At 38.0% G+C, this 20,652-nt stretch overlaps 1 protein-coding gene across 1 annotated transcript in view; it reads right to left on the minus strand.

Annotated features, from left to right (window-relative positions):
* PPIL4 (peptidylprolyl isomerase like 4) overlaps positions 1–20,652 on the minus strand; it is a 30,278-nt gene that overhangs the window by 9,415 nt on the left and 211 nt on the right. The window contains exons 2-11 of the mRNA XM_008159423.3: positions 17,478–17,545; positions 17,326–17,390; positions 16,912–17,029; positions 15,834–15,976; positions 15,237–15,333; positions 14,339–14,455; positions 10,903–11,027; positions 8,636–8,702; positions 5,428–5,539; positions 2,782–2,878 (exon numbers count right to left, since the gene is read on the minus strand). Coding sequence (XP_008157645.2) covers positions 2,782–2,878; positions 5,428–5,539; positions 8,636–8,702; positions 10,903–11,027; positions 14,339–14,455; positions 15,237–15,333; positions 15,834–15,976; positions 16,912–17,029; positions 17,326–17,390; positions 17,478–17,545 — 1,009 coding nt within the window. The remainder of the gene's footprint in view (positions 1–2,781; positions 2,879–5,427; positions 5,540–8,635; positions 8,703–10,902; positions 11,028–14,338; positions 14,456–15,236; positions 15,334–15,833; positions 15,977–16,911; positions 17,030–17,325; positions 17,391–17,477; positions 17,546–20,652) is intronic.

Below are 20,652 nucleotides of genomic sequence, written 5' to 3' on the forward strand. Positions count from 1 at the left end.
ACTTCTTTTCTCCTTTATACTATGGCACACCATATCACACTGTTTCCAGGACACCTTCTGGATCTTCTCCTTTTTCAGATACAAATTCAAGAGCCCTTGCCTATGATTTCATCTTAGCGTGTAGCTTTTCACATGTTTCTCCCTCTGTCCAAAAGGCTTTAGAGAGATGTTTTTCAAAATGCTGGTCATGATCCAGTAATGGAGTTCAAAGTCCATTTAGTGGGTCACAGCCAGCATTGTTTTAGTAACAGAATAGGAAATAGAGTGCAGGGTCAGACTCATGAATTTCCTTTTTCTTGTTCAATATTCCGATTGAGGATAATTAGCAGTGGTTTACACCAGGACATGTCTGTCTTTTTCATCAACTTCAAAAGCCTAAAGCAGGCACTGTTCACTGTAATTGTTTAAACTTAAATTCATTAAACACGTGAGTAGTAGCTATATAAGGCAGTGGAGATATAGTAGGTTTCCATCACTGTACAAAGTCCTATTGGACAAGACTGGGCTAGAGGTTTATTCTCAAACATGCCTCATTTCCTTTCTTCACTCTTAGTAATCTATCATCTTGAATTCAAAACACTGTAATACTACATACTCTTTCTTCTGAGCCTGAGCTAATTCTATGGGGGAAGTCGCCTGCTTCTACTTTATACTCTACGACTGTACTTCCTTTTATTTGTCCTACACACTCCTCTTCTTCCAGCTGCAGTTACCAGTATTTATCCTAAAATTAACTATAGTTCATTTTAAAGATTTGATAAATAAATCTCAACTGTATTTCATCCATACCTTTTATGATTTTAAGATTTCAATCATATCCTCTCTCATGTTTATCTTTTCAGACTAAATCTTAGCTCACTGTTTGGTCTGTTTGCAAGTGAAAGCCTCTCCTCATGCTGATTATGTCAGCATACATACTGCAGACTTTACCCACTCTAACCCCTAGAATGCTTTATGTATTGGAAACAATCAACACTGTTTTAAAAATCTATCCTCCTATATAATAAAAGGATAATATGCAATATTACCCCTAATGGCAGAATGACCAGGAACAATTGGTCACTATGATGCGCACTGACCACCACGGGGAAAATACTCAATGCAGGAGCTGCCCCCTGGTGGTCAGTGTGCTTCCACAGGGGGAGCATTGCTCAGCCAGAAGCTGGCTCATGGCTGACCAGTGCAGCGACGGTGGTGAGCCTCTCCTGACTCCGTGGCAGCACTAGGGATGTCCAACTAACAGTTTAGGTCTGCTCCCTGCAGGCCTAAGCCATTAGTCAGACATCCCCTGAGGGCTCCTGGGCTGCCAGAGGGATATCTGACCACCAGCTTAGGCCTGATCCCCCAGGGAACGGGCCTAAGCTGTCAGTCGGAAATCTCCCAAGGGGTCCCAGACTGTGAGAGCGTGCAGGCCGGGCTGAGGGACACCCCCCCAACTGCCCAAGTGCACGAATTTTCGTGCACCAGGCCTCTAGTCTATAATAAAAAAAAGCGTAATATGCTAATTAGACTGGACGTCCTTCTGGACGACCTTCTGGACGAAGCCCAGGTCCCGGGTGCCTGCCAGTGGCTGGAGGGAACAACCAAATGACTGGCTAGTAGCTATGACATGCACTGACCCAGACCTTTCTGCTGGGACCCTGACAGCCCCGAATCTGGTTTACCTGCACCCCGGACCCAGACAGGAGGGAGGAGGGAGGAGGGAGCCCGATTACTCACGGAATCGGCTGTTGGTTAGCTTGCTGCTGGGGCCAAACCTCCCACGGTCCCACCCCCTGGCCAGCTGGCTCCCCCAATCAACCCCGATGGGGGGGTGCCAGCCAGCCAACCTCCCACAGTCTCTTCCCCAGCTGGCTAGCCCTCTCAATTGGCCCCAATTGCTGGCCATGCTGAGGGACCCCACCCATGCATGAATTCGTGCACCAAGCCTGTAAGTACGTAACAGTCAGCCCAATATTCATCTTTCCTTGATGACTACTTGGAAAAGAAATGTTCCATGTACAGTATGGGAAAAGAGAACCCCTAAAACACCAACAGAAACTAGAAAACAAAGAAACCATTTAAAGAAAGAATCATAAAAGAAGTAAGCTTTACAATGTGTGGAGTGATAAATTTATGAGAACATCAATGAAAAATTAAAATGACATAATATGAACAGTATGTTTCATTGCTCCTTACTTGTCTCAACCTAAAACTTGGAAAAACCTAAATAAAATGGTCAAGTCAATGAATGTCTTTAATCCTATAAAAGTCAACTCTTGCACACAAGAGAAGCCCAACAAGTATTTGTTGCTAGACTGACAATGTATTAAGCAGAAAGAAGCAGCCTAATTATGTAAAGACAACAGGATTTTGCTGTCTACATATTCACCATCTCCAAAGTTAAACATACGAGGAAGGTTAGCACAAAGGATTTGGTTAGCTATAATAAAGAAATTTCTGACTATGAGGAATTTAAAATATTGCAATTATATAGAGAAAATATGAATCTTACCTGAAGATCTTCTGCAAATAAGTATTAACTTTAAACTAAGAGTAGGGAGGAAAAAGAAGGCTAAAGATTTATTTCAACCCTAACTTTCTCCACATAATAGAGAACACACTGAAAAAGCAAAGTATATATAAGACAGTGAAAAGAGATAAACATAATGACTCCTTCACAAACCATCTGGCTTAGGGACTTTTCTACAGCCTTTGTGACTTTTTATAACATATCGCACAGTACTCTACACAGAGTGCATGGTCAACACATATTGACTAACTGCTTCCTGTGAAGGATACTCCTGTTTGGGCTTCACTTTATCTTTTAGAACCAAATTAGATGATTTATCCTGTTCCTTTTCATACTCCTTAAAATCACTCTTGGTATATCTTCCACCTATTTATTAAAAAAAGAAGAAAAAACTTAGTAAGAAAAATCCCCTAATTAATCAAGAACAGAAATTACTTTATAAGAGGTATAATATACAAGAGCGATTTTATAAGTGGCATATACACTGAGTGGCCAGATTATTATGATCTCTGAACGCATAATAATCTGGCCACTCAGTGTGTGTGTGTGTGTGTGTGATATATATATTAGAGGCCCAGTGCATGAATTTGTGCATGGGTGGGGTCCAGCCAGCCTGGCCAGGGGGAGGAGACATGGGCGGTTGGTCAGCCTGCCTACTGGTCGAACTCCTGGTTGAGGGGAAAATTTGCATATTAGCCTTTTAGTATATAGGATATACACTGAGTGGCCATATTATTATGCGTTCAGAGATCATAATAATCTGGCCACTCAGTGTATATCAGGGGCTAGAAAAAGGCTGAGAAGAGAACAAAAGAATCATAATAATTCATTCTCCATTACTATTTTAACTGGTAGCCATATGCTGCCACCTAATGAAATACATGAATATTACAACACCAGACTGTCAAATTCTAAACGACACAGTGCATACATACGTTCACTGGAAAATAATGCAGTGTTTAAGTGAAGCCATTATATCCATGAGAACATTAGACCAAGGGAAACTAAGGGTTTGGGACTTGAGTCTGAGATGCAAGAAACTTACAAGTTTGGAAGAAGTGAGGCTTTAAAGACCTGTGATCTGTCAAAAGAAACATTGTCCCCAAATCTCAACAGAGCACAAAGCAGATAGGGGACAGCAGGATGTGTGTAGAAGTTTGCTGAGATGCGAGATGGGAGGGTTGGTGTCTCTGCTTTAAAATTCTTGCGTAAGAACACCTTTATTCCTCCCAAGAGCCAAAAATTAAATCAACAATGATCTCTTCAGAAAAACAGAACCTATTATTAAATCCTGACTGGCCTACAGTGGCAGGGCAGGAAAGGAGAGAGCATTCCATACGGCCTCTCTACTCTCAAGCCTGGCCTCCTGCCAGATGGATTCAGCTCCTACCCATGACCCAGACCTGCTGGATGCCTTGCCTTTCCTGTCTCCTCCACACAAATGAGGAAATGCTCCTAGTGGGAGGGCTTCCTACAGAAGGGCCCAAGACTGAATGTACAAGAAAAGTAAACTGGAGGTACACAGGGAGGTGTTGTGATAGTATATAAAATGTATACAGGGAAAGACATAAAATGAAAGGAAATTCTAAACATAAAACAAACTTTAGGCAAAACATATTAAGGGTTTTGCATCTAGAAGAACCAAACCACCACAAACATAATAATTACTTTGGAAAAATGTCATGCCTGTAGTGGGTAATTACAAGTAATCCTATATAATAATAGACAAATATGCAAATTGACCATACCTCCGACACATCCACAAGCCACGCCCACCATCTAATCAGAGCGAGCATGCAAATTAACCCAAACCAAGATGGCTACAGCCACAGAGAGCAAGGTTTCCTAGGTAACAGAGGAAGCCAAGCTTTCTGCCAGCCGTTGCAGGCCTAACCCTCCACTCAAGCTACAAAGTTTCAATTATAGAAGGTAAACAAATTTAAACAAATGGCGGCAGAATGGAGCTTGAGAGAGCAGGCCAGGGTTGCCGCCGGCAACAAGGGAAGCAAAGCTTTCCACACTCCCTGGCCAGGCCCACCCGCTTAAGGCAACAAAGTTTCAATTATAACCCCAACACAAATGCCTGCGGGCCTCGGAGGGAGCCCCAGGCTTGGCTCCGCTCCAGGCTACAAAGTTTCAATTGTAGAAGGAAAATAAATTCCAGATACCAGGGCCTCTGCTTGCGTTGCCAGGGGGCGTGGCCTGCCTGCAAACCACCACAGGCTCCTCACTCAGGCCGCCCCATGCCCCAAGGGTACCCCACCCTGATCAGGGACACCCTTCAGGGCAAACCAGCTGTCCTGCCCCCATGTGGACACAGGATGGCCACCACAAGATGGCCAGCAGGAGAGGGCAGTTGGGAGGCACCTGGCCTGCAAGGGAGGGCAGTTGAGAGGGACCAAGCCTGCAAGGGAGGGCAGTTGGAGGTGATCAACCCTGCAGGAGAGGGCAGTTAGGGGTGACCAGGCCGGCAGAGGAGGGAAGTTGGGGGCAAACAGGCTGGCAGCAGAGTGGTTATGGGGTGATCAGGCTGGCAGGCAGAAGCGGTTAGGGGCAATCAGGAAGGCAGGCAAGCAAGCAGTTGGGAGCCAGCAGTCCTGGATTGTGAGAGGGATGTCCGACTGCCCGTTTAGGCCTGATCCCAGGGATTGGGCCTAAACGGGCAGTCGGACATCCCTTGAGGGGTCCCAGATTGGAGAGGGTACAGGCTGGGCTGAGGGACAACCCCCCTCCGTGCACGAATTTCGTGCACCGGGCCTCTAGTTTACAATATAGTCAAACATAGAAAATATATTAATCATCAGCTTAAAATACACACACACACACACACACACACACACACACACACTCACACACACACACACAAAGCATGGAAAACAGAACAGAAAAAAAAGAAAAGAAATAAACCAACATACCTTTTCCTTTCCATTTAACCTTTGCAACAGACTGGCTAAAATCCACATGTATTCTTCTGTCATCTATAAGTACATTGTCCATTTTGAAGAATGCTTTCTCACAATCTTCTTCCTATAGTTATAAAAAACTAAGTATAAATGTTCCTGTGCATTGGGATCCCAGCTTTAAAAAAATACTGATGCCTGACTTCCTTTTTTCCTTCTCGATTTCAATGTAATTGGTCTGGGGTGCACACCTGGGCATCAGGATTTTTCAAAGCCCTCCAGGTAGTTCAAATAGGCAGCAAAGCTAGAACCACTGCTTTATATACCACACTTGGTGCTAAGCTGATCTTGTATCTTGTGTGGTTATCATAATTTTCACACATGTTCTGTGTCCCCAACATGAATGTATTTTATATGTCAGCTTTCTTTCCAGGGTGCTTTCCAAGCACTCAGTAAACATCTGCTGCGACTGCTGCTGCTGAAAATGATGTCAGTCTGCACTGGGGCTCAGGCATCGGTATTTCTGAACAAGAGCCTCATATGATCTGACTGTGCTATCAAGGTTGAACATCACTGGGTTGGCTCCCACAGCTACAGCTGTTGGTTGCTATGGAGATATTGGGGTGGGAGTGCCAAATGTTCTGATTTTGGCAGAAGAAACTTAAAACCCAGATTTTTATAATGTGTTGTCAATAAATTTAGATTTTTGAAAAAAACTGTGTGCAAACAAAATAAACCACATCTGCAGGCAGGCAAACAAACAAACAAAAACTAAGCATAAATCTTTATGAAAATTTTTCAGAATACTGAAAATACAAAATATGTTGTTACAAAATGAAGATTTGAATGCTTACTACAACCAAATGCTATTAAATGATTTGTATCTATTACCTCAATGAACTCTGATGACAACTGTATGAGGTACTATCTATTATTATCTTACATTTTCTCAAAGAGAAAAGAGAAGTTCACAAAAGTACTCAAGTTGCCAAAGGTCACACAGTTGGCAAGGGTGAGTCCAAGATTTGAACTGAGGCAGTCCAACTGTAGTGGACATACATATACTTACCAATTGTCTTTTTTTTTATTTTTTTTATTGATTCCAGAGAGAGGGATAGAAACATCAATGATGACAGAGAATCATTGATCGGCTGCCTCCTGCACACGCCCTATGGGGGATCGAGCCCTCAACCCAGGCATGTGCCCTGACCGGGAACTGAACAGTGTCTGATCTCCTGGCTCATGGGTTGATGCTCAACCAGAGCCTCACCTCCCAGGCACCAATTGTCTTATACAAATCCACAAGCCCTTTTAGTCAAAACCCATAAATATCCTGGAAATTTAAAGTTGTTTTTATAAATTTTGGTGTTAAAATCCATTTGACAGCAAAACCTGACCTAATGGGAGGCCTTGGCCTTAAGTTATCCCACTTAGTATGACTATTCATTTGTTTCAATGAAGAACTATTTTTGTGATTGATTATGGATGCTGACCCAGAGGAGTATTCTATAATTCACAGATTGTGTCAAACACACACACACACACACGCACACACACACACACACACACTCTCTCTCTCTCTACAATGAAACACCATACGTCAATAAAAATTAACCAAAAATGTTAAAACTACATACAATAACATATATAAATCTTACAAATATAACACTGAGCAAATAAAGCTGAATACAAAATACACACGTGTTGACATTTATATCACGTTTAAAATTAGACAAAACCAACCTATGCTGTCAGAGTAGCAGTGATGGAGAAATTATCTGCAGGGGACACAAAGAGGGCTCTGGGATCCTGATAATTTTTTCCTGCTAATGTTTGATTTCTTGGCCTGAGTGATGGTTCTACATTGGTATAATAACTTGTGGTAATTTGTCAGGCTGTTTACCCATGAGCTATACATTTTCTGTATGTGTTTTACTCTTCAGTTTAAAAAATTGGGGGATCAGACTATCCAAAACATATAGAACTTGCTGTACATGCAAAAATACAAACTAAATGATGAACACTTACAAAGAGGCTACGGGCCATGAGAAATTATGAAGCAGAATGATGTAGCTTAATCTGATTTTCAAGAAATGATAAAGGTCACAAAAGATCCACCTCAAAAATGGAAATGCTGAATCATGATAAAGAACTCATAGATTCTATAAAGTTGAACTGCACTACATATTCATGGAAAATGGTATACCTGCAGAAGACTGAAAAACATAGGCAGTCAATAGTCTATGTGCCATAAATGAAATGAAATGAAATGAGTAAATAATATATCCTATAGTGTCAATGATGGAATGACACTGTCAGGTCTATAAGAAGTATCCATAGCAAACCAAAGCACCAATGTACCTTGTAGATACCATTTCTGGTTCACCTGACAATATCTAGGTAAAATTTGTTAGGTGCCTGTCTTCCCAACCCTCCATTATTCATCTTGTAGTCCTAGGACTTACCACACTGATATATAAAAGGGGGTCAATAAATACTTTGGCAAAAAGCAAAGTGAACTTATTTAAGTTCACACTTAAATAACTTATATGTAAGTTCAGATCCCAGGTATGACATGATTTTAAATGCCAGGTATCACTATGTGTCTCAATTTACTTATTTGGAAAAGGAGGACAGTACCTATCTCACAGATTAAATGTAAAGATTAAATGCATGTCAGGTAGCATAATGCCTGGCTTAAAGAAAGTTATTTGAGTAACATAAGTTATCATTATTACTTTAGACCTAGAAGGTACCATCTAATCCAATATACAAGCTTTATTTATAAGGACATTAACACCTGGAAATAAGAGTTCTAAACTGCCAAATGTCATACAATAGCTGGTTAGTGACAAAGCTCAGATTAATATCTAGAACTTAACACCCAGTCCAGTTCTCTTTCTTTACTCGATTATATCTATCTGAATAACACTGAAAAATCATTTATAGAGTATGAAGGACTTTAACTAAAACTTTGAAGTTTTCAAGATTCATGAACACAGACTGCACCTGAGTCTAATGTAAAGGTACATACATTAACATCAACAGATGTTGAATTTATCCCCTATTTGACTATAATACAGTTAGTTTTCTTTGGTGCCTAAAGAAAGGACACAATAATTTCCTAATCTTAGGGACTAGAACGAGTTCTATAATTTTCACATTTTAAAACCATATAAGAACAAAAATATATCAAACTTAATAGATCTTTATTATGACCTACCTTTTCAAATTCAATAAAAGCGTAACAGAGGGATTCTCCTGTCTTCCAATCTCGAATAACTTCACAACTGAAAGAAAGTTTGGGAGAAGTGACTTTTTAAAAAGGCATTCACTCTCACGCTTCATAAGCGAAGAACAAAATAAGACAGTTATTAAAAGATAAAGTTAAATTTTCCAATAACAATTTTTTAACTAGTTCACCAGCCTAGGAATCACATTATCTAATTCTACTCTAAATGCCCTATATAGGCCTGCAGCACTAAATTCCCGAAGAACTGAAGGAAGAATAAGATAAAAATATTTAATTTGCCTGTAGCAAAAGTAAACTACTGCTAAAAAGTTTTTACTATCATAACTCATTTCTAGTCCCCATATGTAGATAAATTATAGAATATCTAATGTTACTGTTAGAATAATGTATGCACATTCATACACATACTGCACATGTTTAGTAAGTGTATGCTTTGGAGTTTTTGAATTTTAATATAAACCAAGCTCAAATTTAACCCCACAAGTATAGCTAGTCTGCAGAACTAATCCACCTTAACAACCAAGAGAAAAGGCCAATAAGGTAGAGCTGAAAACGACTGGCTTGTCCTTTTCCTGACATATCCTAAGTCTCATTTTACATTAAAGAAACAAGAAAATAAAACATTGTGAGAAAAAGGAAAAGTAATCACATTGAAGAAAATACAAAAGCTGTTACAGTAGTTACATACACATTAAAATGTAAATATTGAACAATGACCTAACCAAAATTATGACATAACCAAAGTAGTTGGAAGAATGAACATGGGAAGTCAGTAATAGAGTTAAAATCCCCATCTTGCTTAGCAGGAAGTCAGTATATATCTAAAATTGAAAAATAAAAAGCAGCAGTATAGGAATATTTTTTATAAATATGATATATTGTAAGTAGGTGAAGGAATAAAGTTGGGTAGTCATTTACAGAAAGATTTTTATTTCAACAGGAAGAATTAAGAATGGCTTCATGGGAGAAAATCATGAAATGAAATTCTGAACATAATAATAATAATTTTTTAAAATTGATTTTAGAGAGAGAAAGTGAGAGAGAAACATCGCTGTGAGAGAAAAACATCAATTGGTTGCCTCCTATACGCATCTAACAGGGATCTAACCCGCAATCTTTTGGTGTATGGGACGATGCTCCAACCAACTGAGCCACCCTGCCAGGGCCATAAAATACTTTATAATTAATTATAAAATATTTCCCTTTCTCACAGGAATACTAACTTAGTAGACTTTTGCATTAACAATGCAGAGGAAATTAGCCAAAAGAAATATTTGGGAAAATTTAGATTCAAATTAATTTTGATACAGATTGCTGGTAATTCTAAGGAGAATATAAATGAGATAAAATGTTTTCAATACTAAATTTAAACTGTTCCATCCACCTTCTGTGAAAATGTGTTGGAAAATCATTCAATTATATATATACACTGAGTGGCCAGATTATTATGATTTCTGAACGCATAATAATCTGGCCATATATATATATATGAGGCCCGGTGCATGAATTCGTGCATAGGTGGGGTCCGGCCAGCCTGGCCATGGGGAGGGGACATGGGTGGTTGGCTGGCCTGCCTGCTGGCAGAACTCCTGGTCAAGGGGACAATTTGCATATTAGCCTTTTATTATATAGGATATATGCTGAGTGGCCAGATTATTATGGGTTCAGAGATCATAATAATCTGGCCACTCAGTGTGTGTGTGTGTGTGTGTGTGTGTACACACACACACACACACACATATTATATATACACACACACACACACACACACACACTGAGTGGCCAGATTATTATACACACACACACACACATATATAATTTTTAAAATATATTTTATTGATTTTTTACAGAGAGGAAGGGAGAGGGATAGAGAGTTAGAAACATCAATGAGAGAGAAACATCAATCAGCTGCCTCCTGCACACCCCCTACTGGGGATGTGCCCGCAACCAAGGTACATGCCCTTGACTGGAATCGAACCTGGGACCCTTGAGTCCGCAGGCCGACACTCTATCCACTGAGCCAAACCAGCAAGGGCTATATGTATATATTCTTATACAGTATATACTTACACACATGTACATACATTATTTTTCTTCCCTTTGTCCCAAAGATTCAACTGTAAAATTCACCTGTACAAAATTCACCTAGATTCATAGCTTCATCAGAAATATATCATTAGAAGGCCACAAATTAATATCTAATTTTCCTAAAATCTTTCACTAATTCTAGAGATTACCTTCTTATTGGTCCAAATCTTGAGAATATTATCTCCAAATCCTCATCTGTGGTCACTGGATTCAATTTACACACAAACAGGACATTTTCTGGAGGTTTAATATCTGCATCAGGTAAGTCTCCCACCTAAATTATAAACAAACAAAAATATAAATCAATTCCTTTATTTATTTTCCATTCTAAATACTCTATCCACATCAAAATGCCAATTTTCCTAAAACATCTATATTATAAACTGCAGGTTCAGAAAAAGAAATCTAAATAAGATCTCAAAATTCATTACTGACAATTCTTAAAATAATGCTTAAAATAATAATCCATTTTGTGAAAGTGAAATTCAAAAAGGTTAAATAACTAACTTGCCCAAAGCCACACAGTGATAAGCAACTGAGTTGGGATTTGACTCCAAGTTTATCTGGGTTTTATCTTCACTTTTTCCTATTTGATATATTAAAACAGAATTTATGTAAAGTATATCTAAGTTATAAAACATAAACATAAAAAAACGGCCATGATGACAATAGCTAAGAACTAAAATGTCTCCTGATCCCGTTACCCCTCTGCCTCTCTTACCAGATATAATGAATATCCTGCTTCTTGGTTTTCCTTGATTTTAAACTTTTGAAAAATATTATCTTATTAAATATAGCCTTATGTGATTAGTAATACCAGTTCTTTCCACATTATTGTTCAATATGAACAGCAATAATTCCTGAATAGTGTTTCTAGCTTTTCATTCTCACCCTCACTATCATCTTCTCCTTCAGTCACATTGAGTCAACTTCACAGTCAACCACTGCACTGAGCAGAGCATTCCACTTCTCACTGAAGAAGCAGTGAGGGCAACAGTCAGAGAAAACCATGGTGGTGTAGGTTTCATTGTGGGAAAATTATTTTCCCATGGCCTTTAGATGGGGAAAACAATATTCCTTCATTCAAAAACTCTCAGAGATGATTTCTCATAAGATTATCACATAAAGCATTTCCTCTTCAATAAACATGCTAAAACAAAAAGAAATCATGAAAATCAGAAACAGCAAGAAGAAACACCACCAATAAGATCTTCTCAGTGTTTTCAAAGCCTATTAAAAACAAGCACCACCCATGTCCAATAAGAAGCATCACAGCACATATGGGGAAGAGCAAATCAGTAGAATCGCCAAAAGCACCTACAGTGCAGAAATACCACAACTCAAGGAAGCACAAATAAAAAAACTTAATGTTAGGAAAATACTTACTATACTACTTGTCAAAGATAACAAGGAAATTTAAAATACTCTTAACAGTTATGAAGTTCAAAACACTGGTTGATAATGCAAAACACTAGTTGAATTATCATTATATTATTTACACACAAATAAGAGAAACTGATGTGCACAGAAAATAGAAGATAATAGTGAGGACCAAAAAGGACAGGCTCATGTATTAGAATGGTTAAAATCCAAAACACTGACAACACCACATGCTGGAAATGAGAGAGAGCAACAGGAACTCTCATTTATTGCTAGTTTGGCAGTTTCTCACAAAGCTAAACAATACAACCCAGCAATTGCACTCCTAGGTTTTATAGAAATGAGTTAAAAAATGTCCACACAAAAATATACACACAAATGTTTACAGCAGCTTTATTCATACTTGCTAGAACTTAGAAGCAACTGGTATTTTAATAGGTAAATAGATAAACAAACTATAGTACACTAACAATCAAAAGACATGGAAGAACCTTAAACACATAATGCTAAATGAAAGAAGCCAGTCTGAAAGTAACATACTGTATGATTCCAATTATATGACATTCTGAAAAAAGGCAAAAATGATGCAGTCAAAAAAGATCAGTAGTTATCAAAGGTTGTGGGAGATAGGGATGAAGAGGTGGAACGAAGATGAGTTAGGGGAGTAATGAAACTATTCAGTGTGATACTATAATGGTGGATACATGGCATCTGTCAAAATCCATAGAATATACAACACAAAGAGTTCATCCTAAAGTAAATTATAGACTTTAGTTAATAATAATGGGCTTTATACTAATACATAAGTTCCACAAAGGCAAAACTTTTTTTCACTGATGTATCCCATTAAACAAAGATATGCATCACCCTTCTGGGCTTGACAGGTTTTGAAAGCTGGATTCTAGACTGAGGAGGGGTGGGGAGGGGCAGAGCTATAAAGAATATTACCGAAATAACTGACAAGATTGGAGCATGAACTGCAATTTCTATCAATATTTAATTTCCTGATTTCAATAACTGTACAGTGAATATGTAGAATAATATTGTTGCTCTCAGGAAATATATAAGTGATGTAGGAGGTAAAGAGGGAAGTTTGCAATTTAATTTCAAATGGTCCAGAAAAAATAGTAAGTGCATGTACATACATCATCAGAAACATAAAGAAGGAGAGAACAGAGAGAGAGAGGAGAGAGAGGAGGGAGAGGAGAGAGAATGAATGATCAGGCAGATGTGGCAAATTTAAAAATTGGTAAGTCTGGGTAAAAAGTATATAGAAGTTCTCTACATTATTTTTTTGTAAATTTTCCATAAATTTAAAATTATCTGCAAATAAAAAATTTTAAAAAACACATTAGCCCATTTTCTTCAGGCATGAACTTCTTATAATTTTGCTGCTGAAAATTCTGATGATAAACTAATGTTCTTTCCCTTATATGTCACTTATTCTTGTTGCCCAGTTTTTATTATTTTTCTTATAATTTGACTCGGTGTTGATTGTTCTGGGTCAATGTTCTCTGATACTATGTGCTCATTAAAATGTATTATTTTCCTTTTTTTTTTTAATTCAATAAAGTTATTACTGAATTATAGTCTTTAATACTTATTCCTTCAGACTGATGATGCTATATGAATTTTACAATAGACTATGAGCCCTGGCCGGGTGGCTCAGTTGGTTGGAGCATCGTCCCATGTACCAAAAGGTTTTGGATATGATTCCTGGTCAGGGCACAAATCTAGGTTTCTGGTTCGATCCTGGTCAGGGCCGAGGCAAGCAATGTTTCTCTCATATCGATGTTTCTCTCTTTCTCTCAGTTCTACCCAGGTTTATTTTATCCTGTAACTACTATTCTAATATTTAATCTCAATACTTGAGTTGTACAAAAAATTATTTGTTAATATACATAAAACTTAATCCAAGAAACGCTCTTTTAAAATGATGAGTATAACAATTAAAATCCATAAATATTTGTAAGTTGGATATCCATTCCCCATTTTTTAAAAAGGCACTTGGCACTTTATTAATAGTGGAATCAAATTTGTTTACTTTCATGTATTATTATTTTATACAAAATCTAACCCAGAAAAATACTCTTAGCTAAATTTTTATATTTTAAAACTATCAAAAAGCCAGAAGTAGATAAACCAACAGTAAGTATGTATTAAATATATTATTGAACAACTATTTGAACAAAGAAAATTACTTACCATTTCTAATAAAATAGCTTGAGTTTTGGCCTCTTTTTCTGCCTTTATTTCTTCTACTTCTTCAGCTGATCTTCCTTTGAAATCATCAATTTCTTCATCTGCTCCTATTCGACCACTCTGTAAGACAAAAGTTTATCTTATACTAGTATATGTGTATATATAATTTTAAAAAAACAGAAAAATCTGAGTCATTATGCTTTATTCTTAGTTCCATCAAATGCATTAGAATAGATTAACTTCATTTGTTTCACGTATGTGAAACTTACCTCTGAAAATTGATGTAAATTAATTCAATAATATTAGCCAGACTAATCTTCTAATTTATTACCTCAAAATAAACATTTACATAGAAACTATCTGTATCCAACTAAGTGTTGAATGCAGAAGACAAATGATGTTAGAAACTAAGCATCAAATCCAATTATAAAGATAAAGTTAGCTTTAAGGGAAGTCTCATAAGCAGAAATTTATACTTTAAAATATCTGAGGAAAAAGTGTGCATTATTCCACAGAAATTTCTGGGTTCTAGCCTGGCTTCAGAGTATGTCCCAGTTGAAAAATTATTTTAAAGGATGATAGTTTAATTTAGCCTAAAATTCTTGAAATTTTAGTTAGAATATTAAAAACAAAACAAAACATTTTCCCAAAGTAATCATATAAGCTTCCAGAACTAAGGCTCTTCTGGTGGAACAGAAACTGAAGAAAGGATATTATGATAAAAACATAGCTAGAAAAATGAATTGCCTCCATAGAAAAGAAAAAGAACTTTACACTTATCCTAAAATAATTGATCAAGCAAGATAGGCATTCTGAAGAAATGTTTTAATAGGCTAAAAAGAAAAAGGTATGCAAAGCATTAATATTCATGGACATTCAATCACAAGAGGACTCAACTTACATCTAGTTGTTCCCTAGTAGGTTCTGGTGATCGATCAGGAATTAATAAATCCGGAGGGTCATCAAATGGATCATCTAAAATCACTGTATGATTAATCCTTACAAAATAAATCCATGTCAAATGTTAACGTTACATTGCTTCAGAATCTATGTTTTACTTATTGCAAATATTTTAACAAATGTCTATGTATCCCTAAAGCCAAAAAACTATAAGCTCTTAAAAATTTTACTGCACCAGGATGGTACTAGAGTACACTGTCACAATTAGTGTTACTGTTTTTGATTGTTTGATATATTTATTACTCTGCATTACTCTAAAATAATATGTCTAATTCTTAGTACTTTTGCCGTATTTCTTAATAATCTGAATTTTTAAATACTAAATTAAAGGCTTAATAATTCCTCCCAGCATATGCAATTATAAATAATTAGTACAAGTGTAAAAACATAAAAGTGTAAAAACATAAATATTCTTATAGTCTTATATTAATTTACATTTATTCAAAAAACAGTCTTTCACATAACATCACCACTACCATGTCAAACATCACAGTATTAAAACATTCTAGTACATTCAGATAGTAAATTGTAAACACACCTGATATCTTGATATGGTACAAAATCCTTGTCAACAAAGGTCTCATTAATTTTCTTAATTATGTCCATGCCTTCTGTCACCTCACCAAACACTGTATGAACACCATCAAGGTAATCTAGATTATCTCCTGTAGTAATAAGAAACTATAAAGAAAAACAAAGAACACAAATGCATATATGTTGATAAGTAGTTATACATATAAATAGATATCCAATCACATGCTTACAATAATTCAAACTGAAATTAGTTAACAGACTGACAAGAAATACACAAAAGATTCCACATTAACTGCATGGATTCTTACCCACTTGTTACTAGTACTAAAATGTCAGCACATACATAGATGTTGCTCTGATTGTTTAAAATACTTGGCCAAAGCAAGGCTCAGTTTCTTCACATGTGAACTGTGAGGGGGAAAAAGCACCCTCCCCAAATGGGGGTTCAGTGAGTATTAAAGCAAAGACTGAAAAGTACTCAACATGGCCTGTTTTGAAATAGGTAATAAATACAGAAAGGAAACGGGCCACAATGTTATCGCAGTCTTGGTCTTTCTCTGCTGCTGTTAGGGTTCAAAATATCTGGAGAAGAGGCTGCCGTAAATTAATCAAGTGACTAGAAATATAATATAAATTTGAAATCCTTGGGGGAGCCAGAGGAGCTTAGCTATAGGAACCAGGTTCTGTTTGTCTCAGGACCCCTTGGGCTCTTTATTAACACCAATTGTCCTAAAGCAAAGTAGATATACATATCAAAGGCCAAGGTTTAGTATCCAGAGGCATTGTTGGATTGGGAGAACTATGGTGGGATTGGGGGTAATGTTATTTTCTTCTTTGTACTTTTCAGTGTTTTCTAAATTTCTCACAATGGACATGCCTTGCATTTAAAAGAACAAAATAATTTTTTCTTTTTTTGTGTGATGTCATATCATTTTTGTTATAAAGAGAAAAGAGTGTAATATTTTTCCTTTAACAAATATCTTTGATTGAAATGTTCTCCTTACTGGGTAATTCTAACTTTGTAGGATCCTTAAAAGGCCCTCATTTTAAAGCAAAACTCATCTTTTCACCCACTTCCTAACCTGAGATCCATGCTGATCACTGCCATTGTTCACCATGGACACAGTGCCTTTCTTCTTGTGCTTAATTCTTGGCACTTTTTCTGCATCAAAAAACCTTGCTTGATCACCATACAGTTGACTGAAAATACATACAATAAGGTAATAAAATATAAGTATTCTCACCATGAAATATAGAAGTACTAGTAACATATACGGTTGCCATTTCTTTATAGAAATATCAGTATGATTCAAAATATTCCTCACTTCCAGCGGTTGCCAACCAGTGGTCTGTGAGGTCCGAAAGGTTGGAGACCGCTGCAGGAACTTGGAAAAAATCTAATTTGAACCATATTTTAAAATGCAGATTGAAATATGCTGGTTAAATGCTATAAAGAGGCAATTCTATTTTACTCATTTAAAAATAAAAGAACTTACCCAAAAACGGACTCTCCTCCACGGCCAGTCCCTGTAGGATCACCAGTTTGGATGATAAAATCCCTCTATAATATATAGGATATTTTATTAATTCACATAATTTGCTAGATGGTTCCAATAACAAAGAACATGACTAATATCCACCAACTCACCTGTACATTGTGAATAAGGCAATAATTGTAATATTTTACTTTGCACAACTTCAGGAAATTCAAACAGGCTGAAAGAAAACAAATAATAAATGTATCACAGTAGTTCACAAATACACTTTAAGCAAGTAAAAGCACAGTTAGTATAATTTAATTTCTAAATTACTATACAAAACCTCCCCCAAATGGTCAAATATCCAAAGCCATAAAAAAAAGGCAGTGAACTTAAAAAAGAGCAATATATTTTAAATTATCTTTTTATTCTCTTTTTCTTAGGGTTTCTTGGGCAGGTGAGCTAATGCAGGAAACGGACACATCTGAGATAAGCAATCATTTATTAACTGATTTTATAAGAGAAAAAAAGAAAAATTAGTTACAATACTGGCCATATCTGAAAATACCATTTCTGCCACTTACATGGTAAAATAGTAAAATGTGGGCTAAAAAAATGCCACAAGAGTTCAAAAGAGGGATTGTTTCCGGCTAGAGAAATTAGAAGACCTTGTGGAGGCTTTTAAAAGAAGTGGATTGGCAGAGAACAAAGAATGTACAACATGTACAATGTTACAGCCTATATAATAAAACCCTAATATGCAAATCAACCGAACAGCAAACGACAGATCACTATGACGTGCAATGACCACCAGGGGGCAGATGCTCAATACAGGACTGCCCTCTGGTGGTCAGTGTGCTCAGCCAGAGCCAGACTCATGTATCTTTTAATATACAAATCGAAGTGATTACAGATTAAATAAACCCCACATTAAGGATTTATTACAAAAAATCCAATGGAGGGGGACGTATAATTGAAACAATATTGGTTACGTATTGACAACTGTTAAATGAAGATGGTCATCGGCGCATGAGGGATCATTTACATGATTCTACTTCTGTATATGTCTTAAGTTTTTTATAATAAAAAGTAAAGAAAAAGAAGGGAGAGGGGAAAAGGAGGAAGAAAAATAAATCTGGATATGTTTACTATGATTGATAAGTAGTTATACATATAAATAGGTATCCAATCACATGCTTACAAATACATATAAACAGAGTTGGCTTATGTTTTTAGTGTTCGAAGTATCTTTGCAGAGCCCACGCTTGTCTGTTCTGTATATGTTAATTAGGTGGAGTAAGCCTATCTCTCTTTTTTTTTTTTTTTTAATATATATTTTATTGATTTTTTACAGAGAGGAAGGGAGAGGGATAGAGAGTTAGAAACATCAATCAGCTGCCTCCTGCACACCCTCTACTGGGGATATGCCCGCAACCAAGGTACATGCCCTTGACCAGAACCGAACCCAGGACCCTTCAGTCCGCAGGCCGACGCTCTACCATTGAGCCAAACCAGTTAGGGCAGCCTATCTCTCTTTACTTCCTCATTTGCCAGGTGCTGCTCCAGGTGAAAATTGGCAACCAAACTCAAAGGAAAGCAAAACCAAAATATGACAAATACAATTCCCTATAACATCCTTTGATTCCCCTGGATCCCACCATCCTTATAGCCAAGCTTACTCCAGTAACACAAGACAATCAATTATTTTCTTTCAGCCAGTTCGAGTTGAATTTCTACCACTTGACAAAAAGTCCTAATACAACACACGTATATGGATTAGTCAATATAATGAACCTTCAATGTGTGACCTCAAAGTGTCAGGCATTGCACGAGGTGTTCAGGATATAGAGATAGATTATTACAGCACAGTCCCTGCTCTCTTGGAGTTTATATTCTTTTGTTTTGTTTTGTTAATCCTCATCCTCGGATATTTTTTCCATTGATTTTAGAGAGAGTGGATGGGAGGGGAAGAAACAGAGAAAGAGAAACATTGAAGTGAGAGAGACACATCAACTGGTTGCCTCTTGCACACGTCTCACATGTTCCAACCCGGGATCAGGCCTGCAACGAGGTACATGCCCTTTTGCAGAATTGAACCCCCCAACCTTCAGTCCGAGGGCCGGTGCTCTAACCACTGAGAAAAACCGGCGAGGGCAGAGTTTATATTCTGAGAGGTGACTTGCAAATAACTCCAGGACAACAGATACATATTTTAACAAAATCTGTGTTGTGTGATTTATAAAAGACTCGAGACAGAGCAGAAGAAGATCTAACTCTGCTTAGGGACAATGGAGAGACAGTAGAGATCATACTTGACCTGAGCTCTGAACAAGAAGCAGGAAGTCTGCCAAAAGGACAACAGAGGAGAGAATGTGGGGCTGAGGCAACAGGATGAGAGGCATGGGTCTACGGTTGAGTACTTAGTGGTGGGGGTGGGGGAGACAGCTGAGTGTGGGAGTTTCATGACTCTTTGGTAGACTCTGCATTCCACGGGGGCAGGACCCTGACTGTATGGCCCTTATTCTGATACATTCTCCACACTGCTGCCTATTACCTTCCTAAAACAAGTGTGCCAGGCCTCAATCCTGTTGTTAAAACCTTCGACAACTCTGGCCATCGGTAGGGCTCACAAGACCATTCACGATCCCACGTCTACCACCAGACTCGCAGTCTGCCATTCCATGTCACATACCATTCCTTCAAGCCACGCCAGACTACTTGCTGTTTCCAGAAAATGCCAAACGAACTCAAAGGAAACCTTCATCTCCGCTCATCTTTGAAAGGGCGAGTGCAAGTGTTCTGCATTCTTTGCTTGCCTCACTCCTACCCGCCCCCAAGCAGAAAGAATTACTCTGGTTTCCATAGCAACTCACACAATCTTCCTCTACACTTAAAAGTTCAATGGCTTCCAGCGTAGATCGCCCCCCGACCCCCCATAGAAAATTACACCCTCACGGGAAGGCGCGCATCCCAAGGCTTGGCAAACTCTTGCCTAAGGAGGCGATCAGTGAGTGTTCGCTAAGGCTCCGGGCACACCTCCGGGCAGCCCTTCCGCCATCAGGATGTCCACGCCCCCTGAGCGGAGCACACCCTCGCAGCTTTCACCGGGACTTACAGATTACACACCCAGGAGGACTGGTGGTGCTCCTGTCACCAGCAAAGCGCAGTAAAGCCGCTAAAACTTGGTGGGCACTGGGTATGCCCCCCTCCCTGGACATGCCACACACACACACACACACACGCATTGAAAGACCACAAGCACCCGCCCCCCGACTGGCCAGCACCAGACAGGGCAGAAGGGCTGCGCCTCCTAAAAACTTCTCTAACCAAGGCCCGCTCATCGGA

The sequence above is a fragment of the Eptesicus fuscus genome, chromosome 10 (genome assembly GCF_027574615.1).
Source record: "Eptesicus fuscus isolate TK198812 chromosome 10, DD_ASM_mEF_20220401, whole genome shotgun sequence".
Classification (NCBI taxonomy): Eukaryota; Metazoa; Chordata; class Mammalia; order Chiroptera; family Vespertilionidae; genus Eptesicus; species Eptesicus fuscus.